This window comes from Takifugu flavidus, chromosome 11 (assembly GCF_003711565.1).
Source record: "Takifugu flavidus isolate HTHZ2018 chromosome 11, ASM371156v2, whole genome shotgun sequence".
In the NCBI taxonomy this organism is placed as follows: domain Eukaryota; kingdom Metazoa; phylum Chordata; class Actinopteri; order Tetraodontiformes; family Tetraodontidae; genus Takifugu; species Takifugu flavidus.
The window spans coordinates 15,641,759-15,652,503 of NC_079530.1; the positions used below are offsets into that span (position 1 = coordinate 15,641,759).

The window sequence follows — 10,745 nt, forward strand, 5'->3', positions numbered from 1 at the left end:
TTGGCAACCTATTGGTCGAGCATTTTTAAAATTTTATCAGAAGCATTGAATATTGATCTTCAGCCCAGTCCAACTGTGGCCATATTTGGTATTGTAGACAAAAGACATGAGACATTAAGGAAAAGTTCTAAGACCATTATAGCTTTTATGATGCTGCTTGCACGTAGAAGATTGTTATTGCATTGGAAATAAAAAATCCACCCAAAGTGTCTATGTGGTTCAGCAACCTTGCACAATTCATACAATTAGAGAAAATAGGATGTACTCTCAGGGACTGCAGGGACAAATTGTTTTCTGTCTGGGATCCAGTGTTGACATACTTAGGAACCCTTGAAACTTTGCTCACTTAGGTATCATTTGGGAGCCATCTTACATATGTCTTTGTGATGGTTATTAAATCTATGTGAACGATGTCTTCTTTAGTGAACAGATTCAATCTGGTGTGCCATTGGGTATATGGTCTGCTATTAAAATTATATAAAAAAATTATATGTTAAGTTCTGAAAAAACTCAAGTGGGACCCAAGAAGACAGACAAAAAGGCCACTTTGGTGATCTACAGGTTATTTAGAAAATATTTACACAGTGTGCTCTATAAATGGTGACTGCAGTGAAGGAAGTGTTGAGCCAAACCCAAGGAAGTGCTCATTGGAACAGTAGTGACCTAAAACAAAAGGAATGACACAGTCAAATGCAAAAAACCCCAATAGTCAATCAAAGAAACACTCAGTTTAATACCAGTACAGACGAAATGATCTGACGCCAGGCAGCTGTGCTGGTTGCTGAAAAGGCCAAATGACCAGATTAGCTGCAGGTGTGGAGGCAGCCAGCACAACAGATGGGTCACTTACTGCCCCCCCCCCCCCCCCAGTGGACAAACAGAGCACAAAAACCCCAAACCACAGACCAAACACAGGATCATAACTTGTCTACCTGAATTAATCTTCCCCCTCTTTCTTATCTTTGAGTTTTCCCTTTAATTATTATGTGGGGGGCTTAAATACAAAAATGTGCATAGTGACCTTTCGGTATATGTTCCATGTTGTTGATGCTCAATAAAAAAATAAAATAAAAAAAATAAACTCTGCTTCTTCTTCTACTTCTCTTGGGCTTTTTTTAGACTTCCACATTTCTGAGAGCTTCTTCAAAGCTTGTGACTAAAGAAAAAAGTTGATGTTGAATTTTATCTTCACCTCCAACATGTGTAACGTTATTTAATGTGGCAGAAACATGTCAACAATATGTGAGTCCACTCCTGGAAAATCAGTGTTCTCCATGAAAAATGGGTTTATTTGAGTTGATATTTCTGTGGTAATAAACATATAAAATAACATGGAAATAGAAATATAACCAGGAACTCTGCAGAAGTTATAATTATAATTCTCCTGAAATAAGCAAGAACCCAGCAGAGGTGACAAATTCTAGGATGTGTGATGATGAGAAATATTGGTGTATAAGTTAGTGGGATCCTGTGAAAACAAAACACACACGAGGGCAGATTTAGGATGGAAGGTTAAATTACAGTGTTATTACCTCACCCTGTCATTGCAAAAAACACCATTCTGGACTTGTTAACTCACTAATTTGACAAGTTTTAGACTGTCAAAGACAACACAGTGAAAAAAGTTTGCTTCAAACCATTGTGACATTGCATCCTGAAATAACCAACGACAACCTCTACAGTTTGCGGCTATTAGCCAATTTGCTGTATATGTCAGTAGTCTCCTGTTAAAAGACACACACACAAGCACACACACGCACACAAAATCATTTTTGGCACTAAGTATTCAAGAAAGTGAAAAAAAATCAGTAATAAGTGGAAGTGTTGGTGTTTACCTTGGGTCTCCTTTCTCGTCCTGGAATCTTCACAGAACTATAGGTGACTTCATTCTCAGAACACATTGGCTGAAGACGGAAGCAGGAAGAGTCGTGAGCCGTGTCACTGTTGCAATATTTCATTGATGTTACTTGATTTTCAGAATATTAAAATCAGACGTTTAAACCCGTTAGGTTATTATCAGAAGAAGATTGACCTGGATATTAACTGTATAATAACCCACAGCCCTGTCTCCTTTACACTGCCCTCTCTCTAACCGCCCGACATGAGGAGATGGGATTTAGATCTTTTTTGCTATTTGAAGCAGAGGAATGATTGCAGATCTGCCCCATGCTCAGAATTATTTGGTGTATGTTGCATGAGGCTAAGACAGATTCTGTCCTCTCTCATTCTTTTCATGTTTTGTTGACTTGATGAGTGGAAGTGGTGGTGTACTGACCACAACATTGTATAGGTTAAAATTTGATGGTCAAGTCTGTTAAAAACATAAAGATGTCCAATATAGTAAAAAATAAATAAATAAATGTTGAGTTTGGGGCGCGGTAGCGGAGCAGCGCACCTGTGTAAATGGGAGCGTGGTTTTGCCATCTACTGGGCGGAGTTGGCATTGCACCTTCAGGCGTTTTGACGGCACTCACCCAAAACACCGCGGTTTGATGACGCACAACGGTAGCGAAGCATCGTAGTTCCAGCTGCTGAGCTAGAAAGCGTTCCAGCCTTGGAGACCATTTGTCTGTAAGTCTGTTCTATACAGAAGTTGTAGCTGTAGTGTAGATTCTGTAGCGTTAGTTTAATTATTCTTTGCGTTGTTAGTCCGTGGTAATTAGCGAGTGATGCTAGCTAACATATTAGCACGTGGAGCTGTGTCGTGAGTTATATATAGATCGTCTGAGTGTGTTTGGTGTACGTGAGTTTTTTATGCTGTTCTATTTTCTGTATTGTTTCAGTTTTACAAAAAATAATGGATAAAAGGAAGAAACAACACAGTTGAGCCTTGTTGTGGTTCTTTCAAACTCCATACTGTTAGCTGACTGCCTAGCCTCGCCCGAGAGAGAGAGAACGCGTCGCGAGGGCAGTACAGTAAAAAGACAAGAACACAGCGGGCTGAAGAAAAGGGTTAGCTCAGCAAACATGAGTCTACGATCAGGAAAGTATTACTTGAAAGAGTTCCCTCTACTTCAAGATAAAACAAATGAAGAACCACCAGCACGTGCTACAGAAAACACAAGCCAGGAGCCTCCTATGTGGGAGGTTGTGGAACAAGAGGCTACGAAGGAAGACCCTTCAAAAACAATGGATGCCAGATCCCAAATATCTAAATCCACCAGAAGCTCGCAACGATCATCAGCTTCATCAGCAGCAGCAAAGGCTTATGCGAAGGCAAAGGCAGCCAAAGCCCAACTTGTCTATGCTGAAAAGGAAGCAAGTGTGATGAAACAGAAGGCAGATATGGAAGCAAGTATGTTAAAGCAAAAGGCTGACTATGATGCCAGCCTCCATCTTCTCCAGTGCCAAAAGGCTGCTGCTGCAGCTGAAGCAGAAGCCACCCTATGAGGAATGGAAAGCGGGGAGCTGAGCCAGATCGGGGATGAGCCCATGGACATAGCTAAGCGCACCAGCGACTATGTTCACCAACAGTCCCAGCTTCTCTTTTCTGAACAGCCAGCAGAACGGGAGACCAGGGAGCTACTGGAGAAGAAAACCAGCAGAATGGTAATAACAGACACCAGACCAGCCTCTCCAGACGCAAAGAATACCACACAGCCAGCTTACAAAGAGGTTAAAGGAGAACCAACAGCACAAGCAGAGGCTCATGAGACAACGCCTCATCCATATCCATCACGCACAAGCTTCCCAGAAAGAGGATACGTCCCCAAGCCAGCTCAAAGACAACCTAGGATACTCAATCTTTGAAAGGTCCAAGGAGGATGACAAACCAGCGTTATCAATTGACGACAAAACCTTTCTTGCAATTATGGATGCAGAAGTCAAACAGGATGAAGGAAACAGCTGGGTGGCACCTTTACCCTTTCGTTTGCCCAGAAGACAGTTGCCTAACAACAGGGAACAAGCCTTGAAACGTCTCCAATCTCTCAGAAAAATGCTTGAGAAAAAACCGAAAATGAAAGAGCATTATATCAAGTTCATGCAGCAGATGATTGAAAACGATCAAGCGGAACCAGCCCCACCTATCGGCAAAGGTACAGAATGCTGGTACCTGCCAACATTTGGTGTTTACCATCCCCAAAAACCAGACCAGATAAGGGTGGTTTTCGATTCAAGCGCTGAATACGAAGGAATATCCCTTAATGACGTGCTGTTGAAGGGACCGGACTTGAACAACTCTTTGCTCGGAGTTCTAATGCGGTTCCGGAAAAACCCGGTAGCCCTGACAGCCGACGTCCAGCAAATGTTTTATTGTTTTATCGTCCAAGAAGAGCACAGAGACTATTTAAGGTACCTCTGGTATGAAGATAACGACGTCAATAAAAAGGTAGTTGAGTTCCGAATGAAAGTCCATGTGTTCGGGAACAGCCCTTCACCTGCTGTCGCCATCTACTGCATGAGAAGAGCCGCCGAAACAGGTGAAGAGGAACATGGTTCGGACGCAAGACAGTTTGTTGAGAGGCAGTTTTATGTCGACGACGGTCTCACCTCAGTTCCTACTTGCAAAGAAGCTGTAAATCTTTTGACCCGAACCAAAGAAATGTTGGCAGAATCCAATCTGCGACTGCACAAAGTGGCGTCAAATAAGAAAGAGGTAATGGAAGCCTTTTCTCCAGAAGATCTCGCCAAGGATCTGAAGGATCTGGAACTTGGAGTGGATCCTCTCCCACTGCAAAGGAGTCTAGGGCTCTCTTGGAATTTGGAAGCAGACTGCTTCACTTACCTTGTGTCTCAAGAAGAGAAACCATTTACCCGCAGGGGAGTGTTATCAACGGTCAACAGTTTGTACGACCCCTTGGGCTTCGTAGCTCCCATAACAATGCAGGGAAAAGCACTAGTCCGTGAGTTGTCATCTGATCAGACCGAGTGGGATGCTCCTCTCTCCCCAAAGAAGGAATCAGAATGGAATTTATGGAAAGACTCTTTGAAGGCACTCGAAGACTTACAGATACCGAGGTGCTACATCTCAACCCCTTTGTCTTCCAACCAAAGAAAAGAACTTTGCATCTTCTCAGACGCCTCCACCAAGGCGATTGGCGCCGTAGCCTATCTGAGAATAACTGACACTGAAGGACAACATAACGTGGGTTTTGTTATGGGAAAGTCAAAGTTGGCCCCACGCCCTGCCCACACAATTCCCCGTCTAGAGCTTTGTGCTGCAGTTTTGGCTGTGGAGCTATATGAGTTGATCAGAGACGAGATTGATGTAGAAGTGGATGTTGTGAAGTTTTTCACCGATAGCAAAATCGTGCTTGGTTACATCTGTAACTCCACAAGAAGATTTTACATGTATGTTTCAAACAGGGTCATCCGAATCAGAAGGTCCACTCACCCCGATCAGTGGCACTATGTACCCACAGAGCTCAATCCAGCTGATGTGGCAACCAGAACCATACCTTCAACCCAACTCCAAAGAAGTATTTGGTTCTCTGGTCCAGCCTTCCTGTATCACGACAAAACAAGAGAAACAATGGAATCAAGCTCCTTCTCACTGGTTGATCCTGAAGCTGATGAAGAAATTCGTCCTGAGGTCAAGACCTTTGTTACCAAAACTTCCAATGGTCAGTTGGGCTCACATCGTTTTGAGAGATGTTCAAGTTGGACAGGCCTCAACAAAACGATAGCCAGACTCATTCACATTGGAACGTCTTACAGAAGATCAGTAAATGCAGGGAAGAAAGGTTGGAGATGCTTCAAAGAGGAGGTGAGCTTGCACGAACTCTCACAATCCAAGACTGTGATTATTCGGTCTGTCCAACAGGAAGCCTTTAAGGAGGAATTGAAATGTCTGGAAAAAGGACACAAAATGCCCGGACACAGTACACTGGAAAGGCTCAATCCAATCATAGATGAAGAGGGTCTGCTTCGCATTGGAGGTCGGCTATCTTCAGCTGATTTGTCAAAAGACGAGAAGCACCCTTTGATTATGCCTCACAACCACCACGTTTCAACATTGTTGGTAAGGCACTTTCACGAACAAGTAGCTCACCAAGGGCGACACATCACCGAAGGAGCACTACGAGCTGCCGGCTACTGGATGATGGGCAGCAAGCGCTTGGTGTCTTCAATCATTTACAAGTGTGTCACGTGTCGCAAGCTACGAGGCAGGTTAGAAGAACAGAAAATGGCAGACCTGCCGCCTGATAGACTCAGTCCTGAACCTCCATTCACTACTGTCGGTCTTGACATCTTCGGCCCTTGGGCTGTGTCAACGCGACGCACAAGAGGAGGAAGTGCAGATAGCAAGCGCTGGGCAGTGCTTTTTACATGCATGGCAACCAGAGCAGTCCACATTGAACTTATTGAAGCCATGTCAACAGACAGTTTTATTAATGCATTGAGAAGGTTTTTCTCAATTCGAGGCCCAGCAAAACTTCTGCGATCTGACAGAGGAACCAATTTTGTGGGCGCTTGTCGAGAATTGGACATGGCAACAAACGATTCGGCAGTCAATAGGTTTCTCCAAGAAAAAGGATGCTCCTGGGCCTTCAACCCTGCGCATGCTTCTCACATGGGTGGCGCCTGGGAAAGGTTGATTGGGGTTGCCAGGCGCATTCTAGATGCCATCTTGCTCCAAAAAAGTCCAATTCGCTTGACGCATGAAATCCTGTCTACATTCATGGCAGAGGTGATGGCAATAATCAATGCAAGACCCCTTGTGCCCATATCAACCGACCCAGAGATGCCTGCAGTTCTTACTCCGGCGATGCTTCTGACCCAGAAAATGAGTACTGTCTCCGCTCCCTCTGGAGACTTTTGTTCAGCTTCGTTGTACAGGAAACAATGGAAACAAGTCCAGTGTCTGGCTGACACCTTCTGGAAGCGGTGGAAAGGAGAGTATCTTTCAACGCTGCAGTGCAGCAGAAAATGGACTAATGTGAAGCCAAATGTGAAGGAAGGAGATGTGGTCCTACTGAAAGACAGCCAGGCGCACAGGAATGAATGGCCTGTTGGACTGGTTGTGAAAGCGTTACCAAGCAGCGACAGTAAGGTCAGGAAGGTGGAGGTACGGGTTGTGAAAGAAGGGAAGGCCAAAGTGTTCTTGAGACCAATCACAGAGATTGTAGTTCTTCTTTCAGAGATTTAAGTGTGGTGTTATATTTGGTAGAAATTCATATTTTGTGTTTGTAGTGATATAATGTTATTATATCAAGCGGGGAGTGTACTGACCACAACATTGTATAGGTTAAAATTTGATGGTCAAGTCTGTTAAAAACATAAAGATGTCCAATATAGTAAAAAATAAATAAATGTTGAGTTTGGGGCGCGGTAGCGGAGCAGCGCACCTGTGTAAATGGGAGCGTGGTTTTGCCATCTACTGGGCGGAGTTGGCATTGCACCTTCAGGCGTTTTGACGGCACTCACCCAAAACACCGCGGTTTGATGACGCACAACGGTAGCGAAGCATCGTAGTTCCAGCTGCTGAGCTAGAAAGCGTTCCAGCCTTGGAGACCATTTGTCTGTAAGTCTGTTCTATACAGAAGTTGTAGCTGTAGTGTAGATTCTGTAGCGTTAGTTTATTATTCTTTGCGTTGTTAGTCCGTGGTAATTAGCGAGTGATGCTAGCTAACATATTAGCACGTGGAGCTGTGTCGTGAGTTATATATAGATCGTCTGAGTGTGTTTGGTGTACGTGAGTTTTTTATGCTGTTCTATTTTCTGTATTGTTTCAGTTTTACAAAAAATAACGGATAAAAGGAAGAAACAACACAGTTGAGCCTTGTTGTGGTTCTTTCAAACTCCATACTGTTAGCTGACTGCCTAGCCTCGCCCGAGAGAGAGAGAACGCGTCGCGAGGGCAGTACAGGTGGTGTTTACCTTGGGTCTCTGCTCTGGAATTCTCACGGAACTATAGGTGACTTCATTTTCAGAACACAATGGCTGAGAGAGAAAGCAGAAAAAAAAATCTTGATTTTTATAATTACAATAAAATTATGCATTTTTATAAATGCAGCAGATGCAGTTACCCGATGCGAAGATTCTGGTTTTGTCTTCATCTTACTGTAAATCACTTCATCTTCAGGACAAGCCATGTCCTGTTTTACATTTGAAAAATGAAATCTTTTATCTTATCACTTTAATTTTCAAAACAAGTCAACATTCCACATGTTCCATCTGTAAACTCTGTCCTGGGTCTAACTGCTGCACACTAGTTTAATCTTACCAACATCTCAGCTGATGGTTCCTCCTGGATCTGCTCTACAAGTCAGATTAGAAAGTCTGGTTATTCTGAATGAACATTTATTTTATAAAATTTGCTTTGACTGTGATTAACCAAGACTTACTTTGTCTTTTTATGCAGAACCAGATCAATGAGGACAACATACCATGACGATGAACAAGTACAACGAGATGATGACAATCGTGAAGGAACCTGAAAGACTGCAGCAGAAATACACATAAAACATAGACATTAACAGGACAATCTAAAATTCTTTTATATCTGTTGGTTCTATTCAGCAGCAGCTGCAGAATCTGTTGTTGGACCTAAAGGTGACAGTTTCTAGTATAAATTTAGGCTGCAGTCTAATGCAGAGCTGCTGACCTGTTGGGAGCATCTTCATCTGTGGTCGACGGTTTCTCTGTTTCATCTGTGGTCGACGGTTTCTCTGCTTCATTTGTGGTCGACGGAGAGACAAGTTCAGGACTAGTAAAAGTCTCAGGCTGAGCAGCTACATTTAGGACAAAGTAAGACAGCGTAAAAGAGACAATATGTTGAATATCTGTTGGATTTAAGATGACATCATTCATCAAATTGTGGTAATAACTGACAGACAGAACTTACTGGTGGACGGTTTCTCTCTGACAATTATCTGCACCGGCATCTGTAGATCTCCTCTGCTGCACCAGTACCAACCACTGTCCTCCATCTTCAGTCCGCTCATAGTCACTGTGAAGACGCTGGGAGGTGTCTCATTAATGAATACTGTGGTTCCATCTATTGATCCCTGTGACTGTGTCACACAGGGGCCACCCACCCGGCACCATTTAGCTTGTCCAGAGTTCTGATAGTAACATTTGATGGTTGTTTGTCCTCCAATAAATCCAGTTACCTCCTGATGATCCACATAGAGACTGGAAACATCTTAGAGAGAAGCAAATTCACCAGTAAACAGTATCCAACCTAAAGCTGGTTGACTAAGATGATAATGACGTTCGGTTCTTACCTCTTGTGACTGACATTTGGAAATATGTTCCAACATCTCTTCGTTCATTAATCTCCACAACACACCAGAATTTTGTATCCCTCTCTCACATCTTTTATGGTCACAGTAAAGACTTTTTTCTCTCTGTCATCAGAGAAAAACAAAACCTTCCTGAACTCTGCCAGTTTGTCTTAACTGCATATGAGCAGAACTCGTAAGGATATCCTTGACACAAGTATTTCACATGGCTGGTGTATTTTGGGTGGTACAGACATGGAATTGAGACGGAATCTCCAGCTTTCACTGACACTCTAGTGACTGTAGTGACGCTGTAAACTCCTGCAACGAGACCAAATGCATGAGTTGGACATCTTGTAGTAAAGATTCAAACAAGTGTAAATAGAAAGCCACCCAGTGACTGACCTGTGAGTCCAGTGAGGAGGAGAGAAATGCTGAGGTGAAGAGCCATGTCGCTGCAGCAACCACAATAAGACCAACAGAAGGCACGGCCGACTATTTAATGAGTTTCCACTTCCTGATTTTATGAAAATACATGTGTTAAAGAAATAGCAGCACCATTGTTTGGAGAATTGTTTTGTAAAAACCCATGAATATATTATCTGACTTGTACAACAATTTTGTGTTGTTTTTTGTATCTTGCAGATGAAATGTTATTTGCAAAGGTTTAATTTAATGTAAAGATGCTTTACATCAAAATCAATTTTCAGGCCATTAGTTCTTTAATGTGCATATTTCTATTAATATCAGTCTCACCTCTGTGACAAAACTCCATCCTTTATTCAGGGTAAATATCAACCAAGGTACGAACCTCCAGGCTGATGCAGATGCTCTGAATGTAACTGAGCATTATCTCATCCTTATTAAGACCCCTCCACACCAACCATGGAGGCCCAGAAAAGCCAGAAGAACTGGTGCAAACAGCCCCGTCAAATAAATCCATCTTCTGCCGCCCTGCTTCAACAGCAAGCTGCAACATGACAATATGTCCTCACCTGTGACGTGGCTGCAGTCACAGATGAGGATCTGCAACCTGAGAAGGAAAAGGCAAACCAAACTTACCAAGTGAGCCTGCTAAAATATTGAAAGTGATGTCATGTATCTCTCTTGTTGCTGCCAGACGACCCTCATGCCCGAAGAAATTGAGAGAAAAAGCAAAACTGCTTTTAAAACTTGGATTTCTGTGAGGAAAACTGTCAGGTGGAACTAGAAGAATTTTGTTGGGCCAAACATGTGGGACCTTTCTCTTTCACAGCGATACCAATTGTCCTCTAGACGGCGCCAGACACCTTCCAGAAGCGGACGGCCACAGTTCTCCAGACAGGCGATGCCTTCAATAATGTGCTGATCGTAATGAAAATGTGGGAAGAACATTTTCAGGATCAAATATTCCTATATGGGAAAACATGGTCTGATCATCAAATAGGTGATTCTATGGCAAGTGTTTGTTATACTGTGAGACTGAGGTAGAAACAGAGCCAAGAGCCCTGATCTGGAACAAGAAGATGAATCAGGTTCATGTCTAATGTATATGTTAATATGAAATGAACGGCTGCAGGTAAATAAATCAATAAAAAC

At 43.0% G+C, this 10,745-nt stretch overlaps 1 protein-coding gene across 1 annotated transcript; it reads right to left on the reverse strand.

Moving 5' to 3' along the window:
* Positions 1-1,262: 1,262 nt before the first annotated feature.
* Positions 1,263-10,025, reverse strand: LOC130534296 (CMRF35-like molecule 5). Its single transcript, XM_057048322.1, has 11 exons — positions 9,924-10,025; positions 9,573-9,684; positions 9,317-9,488; positions 8,789-9,090; positions 8,549-8,675; positions 8,289-8,385; positions 8,168-8,202; positions 7,971-8,039; positions 7,822-7,884; positions 1,836-1,904; positions 1,263-1,724 (listed from the first exon to the last, which is right to left on the reverse strand). The coding sequence occupies exons 2-6, from the start codon at positions 9,616-9,618 to the stop codon at positions 8,313-8,315; spliced, it is 720 nt and encodes a 239-aa protein (XP_056904302.1). The 5' UTR covers positions 9,619-9,684; positions 9,924-10,025; the 3' UTR covers positions 1,263-1,724; positions 1,836-1,904; positions 7,822-7,884; positions 7,971-8,039; positions 8,168-8,202; positions 8,289-8,312.
* Between the last annotated feature and the right edge of the window lie 720 nt (positions 10,026-10,745).

Coding starts and splice junctions, on each gene's coding strand:
- LOC130534296 (XM_057048322.1), bottom strand. CDS start 9,618: ATGGCTCTTCACCTCAGCATTTCTCTCCTCCTCACTGGACTCACAG. Junction 9,091..9,316: donor AACTGGCAGAGTTCAGGAAG/GTTTTGTTTTTC, acceptor TGCTTCTCTCTA/AGATGTTTCCAGTCTCTATG. Junction 8,386..8,548: donor GATGAAGATGCTCCCAACAG/GTCAGCAGCTCT, acceptor TTTCTGCTGCAG/TCTTTCAGGTTCCTTCACGA.